Raw genomic sequence first — 16,927 nt, 5'->3', positions numbered from 1 at the left:
CAGCTGATATTCTTTACTCTCTAAGTCTAATACTGCAAATCTAAAAGTTACAGTGCTTTTCATAAAAGGTTAAAGATTTATTTGAGAAAGATCTTGATTACTTTGCTTACAGCAATCACATAAGTTGTCCTAAAAATTTGGAGTTTCCAATATAATTTACAATATAATCAGTACCTTCATTCCTAAAATCTTAGTTTAGCATCATCTGGGTATATAAACCCTTTTTTACTCATGACTGGTTCATTAATTTACTGAGCCAATGAAAAAATGCATTTTCCGAACCAATGGTGATTTCTACTACAACAAACATTTCTATTTCATTTAGCTACAATATGCCCTTAGAAAAATAGTGTAAGAGTAATCCGCTGTCAAGAGTTAAAATTATTTCTCATTCTTGAAGATAAGGCACAGTTCACAACAAACAACAAGACGTATTTTTAAGACTCCACTCCCACATCACCTCTGCTACAGAAGCTCCAAGACCCTGCATGACACCAAGTGCCTTCAGCAGTGCACTTCTGATCTCAGCTCTCCCTGGCAGCCACAATGCACAGGGATCTAACTCTTGCCCTGCCAGTATAAACTGCTATTGCTTTGACGTCAGTTCTTCTGAGGAGCGTTAGCAGAGGAATCTGGCACTGTCATTTACAAGCACTCCTTTTTGTGCCAAAAGCAGGTAATAACACAGGGCCAACTGCTGGTGTAGCATAGCTGCAAAGAATCCTATCAAAGATCCTCTGAAACTCTGTCACATCTTGATCCAGCAACCACCACTGCAACAGGCAACTCTGACCACTGCCACAGCCCCTGCAGCAAATCTTCCCTGACTGCAGCCAGAGTTTGTCATTAGAGGGAAATGGACACTTAGCTTGACTGCACACAGTTGCCCATGTACTAAAGAAGGAGACCCAAGGAAATCACCAATGCATATAAAATATTTTTCACTAATATAGTTAGAATTACTGTTTTCATCTCATTGAAGTTCAGTACAACATATAACTTAACAACAACACAGCTGGAAAGCTGAAAAAGTCTATACAGTATCCAAGTCAAAACATGCCTTCTTGGATACTTAGCATGCATCCCAGTTACTGTAACTTCTTAACAATATTGAGCTGGGAAAAAGAAGAAAAAGGAACACAGAATTAAAAAGACAGAACTAAATTTACAGTAGCACAAAAATGACGCAGCCATGAGGGAAGACTTACCAATTATTTGGTGGGTGCTGTTCCATATAGGAACACACAGAACAGATCTTATGTGAAAGCCAGAAATTTGGTCAGCCTAAAATGTAGAAATGAGAGCTTCCATTAGTGGTGCTGTTTTCATTTTTTTGAATCATGGTAATGGAAATGTCAAGGAGTAGGTTTACATTATAAATGTCATTTCATATGAATCAACTCTCAGAAAAAAATCTGCTGAAACTTCATCCACAGTAACCAAAAGTCAGAAGGATTACCCTAAAAATTGCCAAAGAATATACAAACATTGGCATCTTTGCCACATTAAGCTTACACTGTTTGACTCTGATTTGGCACTAAAGACAAACTATAATTGAGACAATGTCCAGACAAATTTTGGATTACTTTTACTGGTGGATTAGTAAAGATAACTTTCACTGAACAAGTTTGCCTTAGAAGTACCCTTCCCAATTGTCAAGCTGAAATTGGACTCAGCTAGGCAGCTCTAGAAGGAGGCTTACAGGAAATACACATTTTCAGAAGAAAGGTGAGAGTAAGTAGGGAATTGTGCAGAAGTGCAGGTTAGTAAGAAATGTAAGGATGGAGCCAAACCCTAGATTTGAGACAATTTGTCCTTTTGTTCCAATGACAATTTACTGCCTTATTTATTGTTTTCTAGCTAATACAGTATACAACTTCACAATTTATTTTCAATTTCATTAATTCTCTCTTTTCTACAATTAACAAGCTTTATTCTTTAGTGTCACTGCTGCAAAATCTAATGAACAGAAAACAGTTTTTCAAAAGAGATCAGAGAGTGGAATGAGTCCACTCACAGAAGATCAGGAGATGTTATCTTACTAAAACTGCCACTGTTACAGGCAATCTTTAATAAAAGAAAAGTAAAAGACCAACATATATAGGAACACATTCATATATAGGAAGCAGGATGGGATCACTGTGATCTCCTAGCTAGCAGAAGACATAACTCAGGTTTTAATTAGATGATTGCCTATTTGTACATACTCAGAACTCATCACTGAAACCAGTGTGGAGTGCCACCTAAACTCCAGGGGAATGGGGCAATAATTGATTCAAACTTATTTCTTAAAATGAACTGCAAAATGCTTTTGCATTAAATTCTTGATGAATGAGTTGAAAATTGGGCATCAACATTTGCAGAAGAGAAGTAGTGTTCTGAGAAAAAAAAAAGACATGATTATCAACAGAAGCAGAGAACAGAATTTCTGTTCATAACTACAAATGTACCTTTGATTCTATCTAAGTAATAAGGGATACTATGTTCCTCTTACTACTCTTGACTGTAGAAATAATTGAGTAGAAATCTGAATTTAAGAATTAAATTTTCATAGGAACCCATCAAAAGAAAATGATTATTGCCCTTTGTATCATTTTCTTTATATACACTGGGTAGTGCCTCCAACTTGGAAAGAACTAACTGTGAAACAAATAAGAGATAGCTGAATTATTCAGGAGATGATATAATACAAGTACAATTGCAAACATCAAGGACTGGCATGCTTTAAGTTAGCATATCTAAACACCCCAGGCATTAATTGTACTTCTTGAAATTCTGAACAGATTAACGTCAATGCAGTTTTCTTTTATACTTGTACAGTAGGCCCCTTTTATTTTTTATTGTTTCAAAAAATTCTGCTGGTTTGAGAGATAATCCCTTTAATGACATGTGGAATAAAATTGGAACCAAGCAAACTGTCAATGTGAACCACTTCCAAGAACACTTACTGCAGTAATACATTTTAGGAAGCTTTCTGACCAAGGCTGTGATTAATGTGCTGTCCAACTGCTGGCCAAGTCCTCCACAATAATGCTGGATTAGAATTCAGTGAAGATTTTGTCCTTCCATACACCTCTAACATTTATTTAGATGTTAAGTATACTTATATTTTTATCTGTAGCTACACCTTTCTAATAGGAAATTAATACCTCAAGATACACAAACAATATTTTTTGGGAGTGAATGTATCTTGAAGAAGTACCCAATCCAGTGTGTATTTGAGCAAATTAAACTGTTGTTTGGCTGAGTTAGATCACAAACAACATTTGTCTGTCTGGATACCAGCTCTGCTCACACTGTCTGTGCACAGCCCCAGTACCCCAACAGCTAACAACACTGGTTCTGCTAACACTGAACACCAACCAATTTTCAGCAATCAAAAATCAGTTTACATAAATATCAAGGCAATTGGTAGAGGGATCACTTATAAATAGGAAAAAAAAAAAAGATTCATGGACAAAGTAACTGCTTAAAGTCATACACTAATTCAGTGATGTGTTTGCAGTATAAAACTATAGAAAACCAGAAGGACAACTTACTGAATAGAAAAAATAATTCAAAATAAATATTCATATGTCTCACAGCCACTTGAATATAAAACCAAACTTTTTATTTAGTCACAGTGCTCAAAAGTAATATATAAATAATTACACTTATAAAAATCTCTCACCTCAGCATCAAAGCGAGGATCCTGATAGGCATCACTGATGTTCACTGGGAGACCTGTGGAAGCCACGAGTTCAGCAATGCTATTGTTTATTAGCCAGTCAGAATAAGATGATTTTTCCATGTTGTCTTTGAAACTATCAAAATGCAGGGCAAGGGAAGAAAATAATATAGTCAACGTTAATTGCAAGTCCAGCATGTCTTAAATGCACATTAATAGGAACAGCACAACCATTCACAATTATTAATGGTTACCAAAAATTAACTATAGAACAATAATTTGGTGTTATTCAAATGGTACCTCAAAAATTCTCTCCTTTACATAGCTCTTTCTATTGAAAAAGCATTGGTGTCTCAAGTAAATAAAATATTTGATAATTTTTAGCTATGAATCAACAATGGATTATGTTCTAAGTTTCTGTAGATACAGGACTACTCATGAAAAGCAACCAGTTCTAAAATATATTTCCAGTAGAGTTATCTTAAAATATATACTTTTAAGATTTTTTAAATTAATCTAATAATTTGTTATATTTTCAATAATTTTCAATAATTTTCCTGTCAAAATGACTTTTTTAAAATTTTGGCATATGAAATACCAACCAATACCATATCTGAATGGCTGAAGAAGGGATCATTAAATAAGTCTTAAATCAATACTTCAAGTATATTACAGCAAGTGGATCCAAGTAGTCACACAAGACATGAAGGTTTCCTTTTCTCTTTACCTGGTTGAGCTTCTGCCACAATTACTGCGGGGCTAGAGAGTTATCACTAAATGAGCAGAAAACACTAAAATTATAGCCTCAAGTCACCACACTCCACCTCAGCTTCTCCAGAAAACTCAGTGTCTAGTAGACCTTAAAATCCTCACCTAATCAGCTCTCTTTGACTTGTTTCAGGCAGGTTCTTGACATTGGCAATGTCTGACTACTCATGTGTGAATAAAAATAAAAAAAAAAGCCTGTTGTCGTAGTTTTGAGAAGAAAACTGGTAAATTTTTAACACCTGAGAAACATTACTTAGAAAAAAGTCACTAAGAAGCTATGGAGAAAACTACAATAGTTTGAGGCTTTGAAGCATTCCTCATGAATGAAAGTAGGCTGAACAGTGAAATCCTTGAAAGATTCAATCAAACTGAAAGGATTGATTTTTGTTGACTGCATTGATTTTCTGGAGACAAACTCAAGTATATAATTTATCTAAAAAACCTTAATATTCTTAAAAGACTATAAATAAAAAAATAATTATTTTCAGAAATCTAAAGGAATCCACTTTCATTTGGGACAAGAATTTTGAGTGACTGTAATAAATGTTATGTGTATACTTTGACAGAGATCTTTACATAAATATAACAGGTTTTGAGCCAAATAAAAAAACCACATTTATAATTTAAAATTTAATTAATAATTTAATTTATTTAAAATACTTCAGAAGTAAAAAATCTTTAAGGATAGGATCCAATTTCAAATGCATCGTTCCCAGTTCATAACTTATCTGAAAGGTGTTATCATATAAGACACATACATTAGAACTGCATTATGGGTGTCAAGCATTTTAAGCAGCAAATTCATTAAAGTAAAAGAAACAAGATAATATTCATAAATAAATTTAAAAAGTGGATTCTATTATGTTCTCTCCATTCCTAACAAGCACTCTACAGCCATACTCCAGAAGACAGGTCCATCATCCCAGGGACAGTAAAACTCTTGGGGGATTTCAGCGCTTCCTCTGTACTGCCCAGGTGGGAAGGAGCACAGATATTTTTGCTCACACAACTCATATTCTGGCCCAGGCAGGAGACCTGTCCACTACCACTGGTACCCAGGTTAGAGAACTGTCATCTCAGCTAAAATGGAATCTCATCTGCCAAAACTGCTGCTTCTGTGCAGGAAAGGCTCAATCCACAGCACATTCCATCAGGCTCATCTGCATCTAGATCATACCAGAACTGGGCCCCCATGGATTCTAACATTTATGTAATATTTTTTCAAAGGGAGAGAAAATTTAGGGGACTTGGCAAACTTGTGCTTCAAGAAGAAAATTGCTGGGAAAAACAAGAGTATCAGTGTGCCAGTATGGATAATAAACAAACTTGATCATGGCGTGTGATGAAAACTTGGAAACTGAACAGATAAAGGCAAGTGTGGCCTTGCAAGACATTTCTTTACAAACAACAGCAAAGAAAATAAGTATGAGTATTTATTATGGCATTTAGGTATTTAAGAGGTGAGCTGCTATCATGCAGATTTATGGAGCACAAAAGAAACAACAACTTCCAAAACTCAGTGAGAAAGTATATTAGGGCATAAAATATTGTCTTAGGACCCTCTTTCTCATTTACATAAAACATAATGAAAACTGTTCTCAGCCTAAAATGTCTTTGGATTTCAACTAAAATTTCAAAGAAATAATGTTTTTCTTAACTGCTGTAATGATGAAGAAACTTGTCTTGCCGTTTTTTTCCGCACATGAAAAGTCTCATGACTTTACATCAGTTACAGCTGCAGAATGTAGAATGAAAAGGGCAAAACTCGCTAGAAAAATGCTCAAATGTCAAGGGCTCGCGGCATTGTTCTGTATCCTAAATAACCTTTATTTTTTCACAATAGTGCCAATAACTCAAGCTGTGCCTGTGCTAGATCCAAATGTGACATCATATCTGCCAGTGTAACCTTGGTCTTTTTAAAAGCAACTTCACTCTCCACAGGAAAAAATAATCACAGGGAAAGTGATAGATCTTTATGTTAAAATGCACAGAAATACACCTTTATGAATCTCATAAAGACTAGCTACCAGGTTATGTGTTTATTCATGTCTTGGACTAAAGTTAAAATAATCTTGACTTGGCTACAAGCAGAGCAGGCTACTACAAACTGCTTTATGGCAACATGCTAATATAACTATGGTAACAAGAAATGAGCCAGCTTGGTTATCTTGATACCACTCTACATTGTTTTGACTAATCTGGCTATAGATCAAGTTTGAGAAAAACAGGAATAACAACCACATTCCTTGATTCATACTCCTGTCCCTGAATAAAAGAAATGTATTTTCACCCCCTAGGAAAGACCAACTGCTACTCTTAAACTCTTCGTCAAAAGCAACTTGTGATTCCCAGATGAATCAACAGATTATTTATTCACATTTAGATCTTCTTACTTTTTATTGCTTGTTTTCCATTTGCTTCACCATTCCCATACCAGGACATGGAAAGGAGATAACTTCTACCCATATTTCTGAGTGGCCCTAGACTCTGATGTGAGTTTGCACATCTTAGAAATTTTCTAACACTACCCATTTTTCTAATGCTGCGAAACCAATCCATGAAAAGGTTTATCACCATGACAGCCATTTGATATGGAAAATACTCCTTCAGAATCAGTATGAATTAATCTGCATAAAACCTGTGTGATAAACACTGAAAGATGGAAGAAATGTTCTCACAATAGCCCTGAATCCTCATCCCCTCATTTGGTATGTAGGACATTTTATGTGAACTGCTACCAGGGTGTAACCTTGCAGGGATTGATATTACAACCTCACATGAACAAAAATCATTCTTTTACTACTTAAAATTGGCCCTTTATAAATGTTTACAGATCCTACTAAGCAAAACATATACTTCCATTTTGACTGGGCTCCCAAACAAGATTTAGTCACAGGAACACAGTTTCCAGGAAATAAATATGCTCTGCAGTTTCTAGGCTTTCCAATTTGACAACAGCAGAAATAAAATTTTACTGGAAACCTCCCAACACAACTGTACAGAGGAATTTTGTAAGAGATCAACAATCTAAAATAATTTTGTAATTTTTACTTAAATATTAATCACACAAAACAACAGCTGCATGTTATCAATGAGTTCAACCATAAAAACTCAGTTTTCCCCTGGTTTCTTACCCGAGACCCTGATACAACATTAGTGCATATATACACACACAAACATGCATATACAAAAAATATAGGCACATGTATTTAGTCAAGCAAGCCTCCATTTGAAGCAAGCAGGTGTCTTGTGTGAGTAAAAAAACATAGGCTCACACTCTTCAATCAAATCTACACAAAGTTCCACAAGAAAATAAAATCTTGACCAAGCAAAGCTTAAAACTATGTGAAAAATGAAGTTACCCATAACCACAGAAGACATGAGCACTAACCTGTTGTCAGTATCAGCACTGCATTTTGGAGATAACAATTCAAAAGATTTTGTGAATTTCACCACCTGTCACAAAAGAAGTAACTTAAGGATCACTATTAAGATGAGTAAACATCAAAGAAAACAGTAATGTAAGGTTCCTCTACTTAAACTGTATTTTTGTCCAATAGTCTTAGGATAAGAGTACAAATCTGTGTTCTCTCAATGGAGAATTAATGTTTAAAATACACACTGTGCATAGTTCCCTAAAAATAAATATTAAATCAAATTATATCTTTAGATTCCCTCAGAAAGCTCTTTTCCACAAGCATATACACTTCCCTTTAAAGGCTTTTGGGACATGCGTTATGGACCTTTACTCCAACTTCACTTTTTTAATATAGGAAAATAAACAGAAAGGCAGCTTTGCATTACTAACTGCAACCAATCACACTTGCACTATGTGTCAGGAGCACATAAGTGAAACATCTTAGGAGTGGCAAAAAGTGACACAGAACAGAGGCCTTGTTTTTTGGATGTGTTCCCATCTTCACTTTGGTTCTGAGTCATAAAAGCTTTCTGCACAATGTACAAATTACAGTATTTTAGACATGGCTAGACACTGAGTTACTCTAAGGAGAGCTAGTTTGATATATATGTTAACCCTCCAAAACAGGAGAAAGTCAGGAAAATAACTGTTTTGCCACTTGTAAAAATTACCGAGTAGGTGGTAAGATGTTATTCTCCTACTCCAAATTAACCTAAGATTTATGACCATCTAGAAAAAGTTGAAGCTTTTTCTCCATATTTCACCATTTTGTCTAGAGGAATAAGAACTTGTGGTTAGGGAAAACCCCTCCAAGCTCAAAGGCAGAAATAGTACCAAGATCAGAAAAATGAACTGCCACCCACAACTTCCTAACACTATGGACATTTCTGTGAAAATAGAAATCATATACTTATAAACACAGTGACATTTCATAAGAATGTAGTAGAACTATTATCGCAATTATAAAATTGGGGAGGGGGGTGGCTAGGGGAATCTAGAAAGAGAAAATTAACTAGAAACATTAAAATTCTATAGTAGAGGACATAAGTGAAATAAAAACTTTGATCTTGCTTTTAGGAAAGCTGGTGTAATTTAGGGCATACTCCATTGAAAATTCTTAATTTTTATTAACTGAAATGAAACATGAAAAATATCTTTCCTACAAGGAAAAGAATGGGGATTTTTTTCTGCCATACAAACAAATTTATGATTCTGTATCTGACTTGTCACAGCCCAGCAACAAATAATTAACTGCAGAATCAGTGAATACAAAAATAATAATTGGGTAGGAAAAAAAATATTACAAACAATGTTTTATCCTTCAACTACTTCTCAAATCAATGGAAGGGAGGGTAGCTTATATTGAATAGCCTGAAAACACTGGAGGAAGCTACCAATATAAAGGTAGCCACTTAATTTATTACTAACAACAATACTCATAAAAACTTCAAACATTTTTAAGAGGCTCTCATACCCTATGAATATCAGTTACTGCAAAGTCCCAGTGAAAGCCCCTGTCAAAACTGTCAAATACTTTCATACGGTTTACATCCATCTGTTCAACAGAGCTCTGCAATGAAATAATTATTCATGGGTCAAGTAGACAGAGAAATTGCAAAAAACCAAAAATACTTCAGTAATTCTGAAAGTTGGATTTCCATTTCATCTGCTCAATGTAAAAGCTTACTGCTAGCACAATAGAAGCCTGCTGGGACAGAGACACAACAGGGGTGTTGATAAAGTTTCAGCATGTACCTAACGTACATTTAGGAACAACACACTGCAAACCACCTGCTGTTCTGTACTTCCATATGACATGGAGCTCTACTTACTGGTGATTCAATATCTTCCAGAAGTAATACTGAGCACCGTTCACACTTCAGGAGAGTCTGGGCCCGATGCATGATTTTCTTGACAATTTTCTCTAAGTCAGTCTGTTCCTCAAAGAGGTCATTCACTACTTCCAGTAAAGCCTGTATACAAGGACACAGAACTCTTGTATTGGTTGTAGAATTAATAAATACATGGAGCATTGCAAAGGAGGCATCACATCTGGGATGGATTTTATATGACATTTTTATATGATCCATTGAAATCTTCATTCAAAAAAAGTTCTTAATGACAATGGCAGCAATATTGAAATGTGTTTTTAATATTTTGTGAAGGAAAAGCAGGTTCAACACTACCAGAGGTATTTCTGCTGAAGTTTTGGACCTTTGATCCAAGCTAACAAAAATATAATTCCCTGTCATTGCAGAAAGGACGATAAAAAGAAGCCAACCATTATTAAAATCCCCTCAAAATTACCATTTTGTTTCTTCAAAAAATAAAAACCTCTCTGATAAGGGAACGACAGGGGAGCTGAGCATTATTTTCACTTCAGAGCCTCCTGTCCCAAAGCATGCACAGCACCAGCGATCATGACTGTGTGTTTGCAGAGCACGCTGTCAAAACGCTTCACATATAGGGGTTTTTTTTCCCTGCTTAATTTTATAAAGATATATCCACATTATTTGCACATGGACTAAATATTTAAAATTCAGAATGGAAAAGGCTTGAGATTAGTAGAATTTTATGAGAGCTTGAAGCTCTGCCTAAGCAACACTTTCTCCTGCATCATCTGTGCTACAAATGCAATTGTTTCAGCACCACAAGATGTGGAACTGATATCAGGAAACTACAGCCACCACTACAAGTGTATATCCCTCCCACGCTCTCTGCTTGCTGCCTCAATCAATCAGGGATCTTTTGAAAATACAGTTTTTGAAATAAAACTGTCTGCTTAGCAAACACATATGCATAGCTGGAACCTGCAGGAAAAAAAGACTTAAGTTTGATGTTGGTCTGCTATACATTTTGCACTTACCCTGCTCCTGTCATATTCCTTCCTTGAAGCTGCAAATAGCTGGGCATTGGATATGGCAATCCCACAGAAGGGGAGGTACATCTGCATCACCTAGTATGGAAAGAAATTTACAGTCATTAAAAACAACTGCAATTGTTTATTGCAATTTCTTAGTAGTAAAGAGATTCTAAACTTAGGGAATGCATCACAGGAAGGTCCCAGCTCACTCTTCAGCAGAGCACTAAACACAAAACAAAATTATCATGGGCAAGGCACATCAGATACATGGAAAGAGATCAAATGTCTAGGAAAGAACAAATACAATTAAGATCACAGGTCCCAGAAGTCTGGGTCCTCCATAATTTCTCTGGGAATCTGTGGATCCTCAACTCTACAAAATGTCTTCTGAAGACTATTTTAAATTACTGTAGACATTACAGCTTCCCTAGAAAAATATTCTTTATTTCTCTGGACTGCTTTTTCATTCTGAGCTCAAGAAGCAAGCTTGAGTCACATTCCTGTTGAGGAATTCTACATCTGGAGTACATGGATTTTGGAGAATACCAGCACAGTGGAACACAGGACATTGATCCTACACTGTTGGTCAGAAAACTGACTTGTCTTCTCAAAGAACGCAAAAATAAAAGGTAATAGAACATGCTTGAAAAAGTGGGCCTTAATGTATCATCATAAATTTAAAAATATTGAAAAGGAGGGACTAGGAACATAGTTTGAGGTGCCCAAGACGATTTTAGGTTGGCTTTGTGAAGTTAGTAAACTGGACGAGTGAAACAGTTGAATACCTGTGGGACTGGCCCTTCACAAGGATGACAATGGATCAAAGTCCAAACCCAGCATTTTTAAGCCACACGGTGGTAACAAGTCTGTAACATACTGTAGCACTGAGTGGTCCCAGGCTTACGTCTGAGACTTTTAGTACATTTTACAGCTGCTGAATAGCCTTAACATTTGCAAAGCCAGTGGGAGTTGAGGCACTCTGCTCTGTTTACAGAGTCAAAAGAATGCTGCAGCAGCTAACCTTTCTTCTCTTTGATCTGTCTGTCTATTGTAAGAAATCCTGTCTGTGACAAATTTTGACATTAAGAGAGTGGCATTTGTCTTTGAAATTCTATTTAATTAGAAAAATACTGCTAACCCGGAGACATGGGCTATTGAGACTATCTGAGGAAAAACCTCACAAGAACAGAAACAGCAGCAACTGCTGTTGTACTTTGTCTACCTTGAGCACTCCACTGGTTCCCTACCTGCTTAGTCTGTGTTTGAGTAATGATGAGCTTTTGGAAAAGATCGTCAGATCCTCTGAATTTTGTACCTTTACACCTGGCACTCTGTCACAGTAACTGCAGACTTTAAGGGTGCACACCTAGACTGCTAATTTGGAAACACCCTACTTTCATCCTCTTCCCATGACAGCTACCTCCAAAGGAAAATCACAGTTTAGACTCTACAAACACTCACCTTTCTGAAGAGGCAGTAATTAAAGCAGCGAACTATCACACCAAATGTACAGGACAGAGTACACAAAATTAAAAAAACAAAGTTCAAATGTAAAAAATTGATAAGAGGGATTAAGTTTTTTAATGGTCAGAGTTTCTCAGAGAGAATTTTGCTTATTTCAGTTTAGTTTTTATTTCCAAATGAAACAAAAACCCTCCTTATCAATATTTTTTTGTAATAGTACTAAAAACCACAGCCAAGTAAGAGATCAGAGCAGAAAAAGTTAACTTAAGAAAAATCTAGCCTTTAGTGAAATTTTGAATACCTTAAGGAGACTGGATACATTTTTACTTAATAGGTAAATACTAGTATTTATTGTCTCCACAATGGAATTTCTATTCCCAAAATTAATATGGCCCTGTGCAATAGAAAGCACATGAGGAGCTTACGAACCTTCAGGCATCCCAAAACCAGCTAGGCAAAATCCTTTTTAGTGAGAAGAAAATAAAACCTTGGATATTGAAAACCACTCGTCTCTGGAACCCAAACTCCAAGGCACTGGATCTATATACACAAATTACCATCCATAAAACACTGTTTTATGAAATGTTAAGAGCCTGGAAAGCCACTGACACACATTACTCTTTTCACCACTAAAACTAATTGTATAAGGCGCAGAAATTAAGAAAAACACCAAGTTGTTTATGAAAACCAGTAGAAGAAATAAATAAATGTCAACAACTATGAAGGGAAAAAAAAAAGAAAAAAACCCATGAGGTAGAGAGGAATCACCCTGTGATTCATTTATTTCTATTTACTTAAAATTGACAAAACAAAAGCCTACTGGTCTTCCTCTTTTGTACTCTCTGAATGGTCAAAGTGACTTTTCCTTTAACCACTCTTGGCAAGTTGTAATACAGCACCAAGTATACAAAGAATGAAGATGTTTGTAATGGTAGCTTAATTTTAAGTAAGACTTTTTAAACCAAAATTGTTCAATGGGATAGGAAGCAGTTATTGCATTATTATTTCAGGTTACAGATTCAGATCTGCAGTATTAAGACTATTTTACAAGCACCTCTAACATGTTTATGCTATGACTGTGCACGCTCCATACAAATATGAAATAAGGTAATATTCAACTCTTATCTGTCTGAGACACAGCTGGTATTTTTATGCCAGATTCACACTTCAGAGATTTTCCCTCCAAAGGGAATGTAAAAAGTTGATGAAATTGCACATATCACCATGAGATAGACACATCCTTTCTCCCTCTTTTTAAGTGACGGATAATTACTAATTTCCTGGTGCTCCAAGGTAAAAACTGACCCAAAGGTCGAGTATGCCACATGCTTCCATTACACCAATGCACAAAGTATTTGTGTGAAACTCATGGAAAAACACTCAGTATACCCTTCTGAAGTACATAAAGTAGCTTCCCTTTGTTAAACTGAAGGGTATTAAAAAATAGTTTTCAAGTATTGAAAGATAATTTCCTTCCACATCTATTTGAATTAATTAAAGGAAAAGATTCCACAGATTTACTAAAGTGATTTTCAAAGAAAGCAAATAGGCAGAATTTAAAAAAAAAAATCAAAACCAGCTTTAACAGATGTGCCTCATGAAATTATTTTGTCTAATAGAAGTAGTTGCAATGATTCATCAGAGTTCTATGTGACATATTAACAAACACATCAGTAAGTATGTAACAGTACATTTTATAAAAATTGTGTTTAGGCTGAGTAACAACCTAATGAATGTGCTGAGATGTTGAAAGGACTAGTTTTTGTTGGATTTTTTTTTTCATGACAACCATAAGGCATTCAGATGCAGTAACTTCAGGTTAACAAGGTTTATATTGTGAATTACTTGTACATTCAGGGTCCAGGTGACCTGGCCCAGTTTCTCTTAATTAACCCTTCAGTAAGTATCCTTGGGTAGCAGCTACACTCACTTCACAAATTCACAGCAACATTCAAAAGCTAAAAAGCTGTAGTTACAAACTGTTCAATATTTTATCAGGGCAGGAAACCTATGAAAAGAAGTACCAGTAATGGGCACTTTTAATGTCTCACTTTTTTCTTTTTTAAATTCTATTATTTCATTATTGTATGTTAGGAGTATTAAAACACAACTACCAAGGAAACAAACGGTATAATTACAAGAAATTTCAGTCTTCAGTTACATAACTACTTACATTTTCAGCTAGGTTTTGAAGATTACATAGCTTCAGTTCAAAACTACACCAGTAAGTTCAAATGTCTGCCCTGACCATAGTAACTTTTGGCTTCCCACAGGATATATTTCCATTGCTTTACTATCTCCACACACCTCCAGACTTGTATCCCCAAAGTCAGACCTTCAAATCCACAACAATAACTGAAGCAGGAGCTTGAATTTGGAAATATGAAGCATTTCCAGATTCTGCAGTATTAAATACACGGACAAGTATGCTACAAACTGTGCTTATTAGTGGATACTTTTATTTTATAGCATCAGTTCAGAAACACACCAGTGCTCCCTCAGAATTTTAAAGGGCAGTCTTCCATATGTTTCCCCTTCATGATGACAGTTTTACAGGCCAAAAGTTCCACACCTGGTTACACAGTTGTCTGGGCACATCAGCATCTGGACACCTACACTACCGCAGCACAATGTCTTGAGGTGTGACACTCACTTTCCTTTCATCCAGCTTTTCATAGATGAGAGGACATAGAATAAATAAATTAATAAAATGCTTCTTAATGTTCCGCTGAACTGCTAAAAATCAGGGTTTCTTTTTATCATCTGGGTTTGGATTTCACAATCATTTCACACATTATATAAATCTTTCTATCATCAGAAACAGGAAGAAGACCTCTGGCCAAGCTCTTTCTGACAATGCATGTTATCAAGATACCACCTTTCCCTCCACTGCACAGCCTGGAGGTAAGGGTCTTTATGGAATCTGCAAGCACTTTCCTTATTGCATAAGAAAAACCCCTGCTGGTTCCAGCTGCAAAAGAAGGCTATTTTCTAGAATTGTGTGCCTCACAGCAAGTAAGCTGTGAAATTTTCTCTTACGAGAGGATGGTATAAAAGCTAGAAAGTTGCATGGGTGCAGACCTGCAATGCAGAAAGTTATTAGCTAATGGTGAAAACCAGCCAGTGCTGCAATGGCAGCACACTGCAGAGGTAAAATGTGATCTTGCTGGCTGGAAAGCAGCCCTGACTTCAGCTTCAGCAAATGCAGTGACATTTACCCTGCCTCCCCTGTGTGCGGCTTTGCCCTCACGGAGCCTTCTCTGAGAGCACACGCTGCCATAACTATCCAACGTAGTCTAACTCACAGCTTCTGGCATACTCCAAGCACCCCTGCCTGTGGTCAGAAAAGAAAACAATTCTGATGTCTGACAGAAGAAAGAAGCTTCTCAGTAATGCTTGTGTACTCACTCTGGCACAAACTCCAGGTTGAGCTCTCAGCAAATGCCTGTCTGGTTCAGCTGTTTTCTTTAGCGGCCACAGGAGCCACCTCTCTTTACACAGCTTGCTTGGTGAGCCTGTGGGGAAAGGAGCTAGTACAGCCTTCCTAGAAAGAGAAAAGAAGTCCTTTCAAAGGAAAAGTTTTTGCTATAGTTTTAAGTGATAAATGTTTTGTGGACATACTCGTAACCAAATCAGGGAAGCCAGCTGCCCTTTAAAACATTTCCTAATGTGTTCAAAATAGGTTCAGAGAGTGAAATATTCTGCTGAATTCTGAAAGCAATAAACCAAATCCAATTGCAAAATGGTTAAACACAAGCACTCATCCAAATTCCATTACCTCCTGTCATCTGTGCAGGATCTGGCTAGTCACACATCTGATAAAATCTAATTGTCATCTAAGTTCACAATTCCAAGAAATATTTACCAAAATTATTTTTACACCCCAAGCATGGAAAGAACAATTGGTTGGTAAAAACACTCCATGAATTGTAGGCACCCAAACAAGCCACATAGCTCCTGTGTGTATCACTGAACCTGCAGAGGCTCCTGGGCCAATCTTCTACTGCCTTTTTTAATTTTTTTTTTTTAAGTTTGTATTTGCATGTGGTTATTAATGCAGTACCATAAAAATGTGCTAATGCTTGCAAACATACAGCAGCATCTCTGCCCTATAAAGCTCACTGTCTAACTCTGGAAGCTTTTGGATTCTGTAAACAGGCTGAAAAGGACCACGGGAGCAATCCTTCAGCGCTGCCTCTGTACTTGCCTGCCTCATAGAATTACTGGCACTCATTCAAACTAGATAACTGCGTCACCAGACAGATTACAAAACATGTCTCTGGTAGAAGCAGACTTATTACAGTTTTAAAACCTGACTTCTATGTAGGTCACTGTCCTCACAAGCCATGGCACTGAGAGGCTGCTGCATGCAGGACCAAGGGGCAGGAAAGGGTGGGAGTGCAGCCAAATGTGCTCAACTCTGACTTTTCTGCAGACCCCATCACTGCCCTCTAATTGTTCAACACAACCTCATCTTCTCCCTTTTCTGCTGTGCACCCAAGGTCTTTAAACTGGGAAAACAAGTCAACACATTGAACTTGATTTATAATAATACACCTGTAAAACTGTTTATACAGTCAGAACATGTCTACTAATCTTATTTTTTTCTGGCAGGTATTTGAACATTTCTTGACCCAGTCACTTTACTGCTAGATATTATCCATTGTTCCCCTCACTACCAGGGTCTGAACCTCAAAACATATAAACAAGCAATGGTGAATTATACTGTCAAAAAACCAAACACATT

General features: G+C 36.4%; 1 protein-coding gene across 1 annotated transcript in view; it reads right to left on the bottom strand.

Moving 5' to 3' along the window:
- The window catches only part of PDE11A (phosphodiesterase 11A), a 107,870-nt gene that overhangs the window by 54,604 nt on the left and 36,339 nt on the right, over window positions 1-16,927 (bottom strand). Inside the window, exons 3-7 of the mRNA XM_039699397.1 lie at window positions 10,720-10,809; window positions 9,686-9,826; window positions 7,827-7,891; window positions 3,671-3,803; window positions 1,209-1,284 (exon numbers count right to left, since the gene is read on the bottom strand). Of these exons, the coding sequence (XP_039555331.1) occupies window positions 1,209-1,284; window positions 3,671-3,803; window positions 7,827-7,891; window positions 9,686-9,826; window positions 10,720-10,809 (505 nt within the window). The remainder of the gene's footprint in view (window positions 1-1,208; window positions 1,285-3,670; window positions 3,804-7,826; window positions 7,892-9,685; window positions 9,827-10,719; window positions 10,810-16,927) is intronic.

Source organism: Passer montanus, unplaced genomic scaffold (assembly GCF_014805655.1).
Source record: "Passer montanus isolate IOZ18808 unplaced genomic scaffold, ASM1480565v1 scaffold1, whole genome shotgun sequence".
Lineage (NCBI taxonomy): Eukaryota > Metazoa > Chordata > Aves > Passeriformes > Passeridae > Passer > Passer montanus.
The sequence above is the reverse complement of the archived record's forward strand: the minus strand, read 5'-3'. Positions and strand labels throughout refer to the sequence as shown.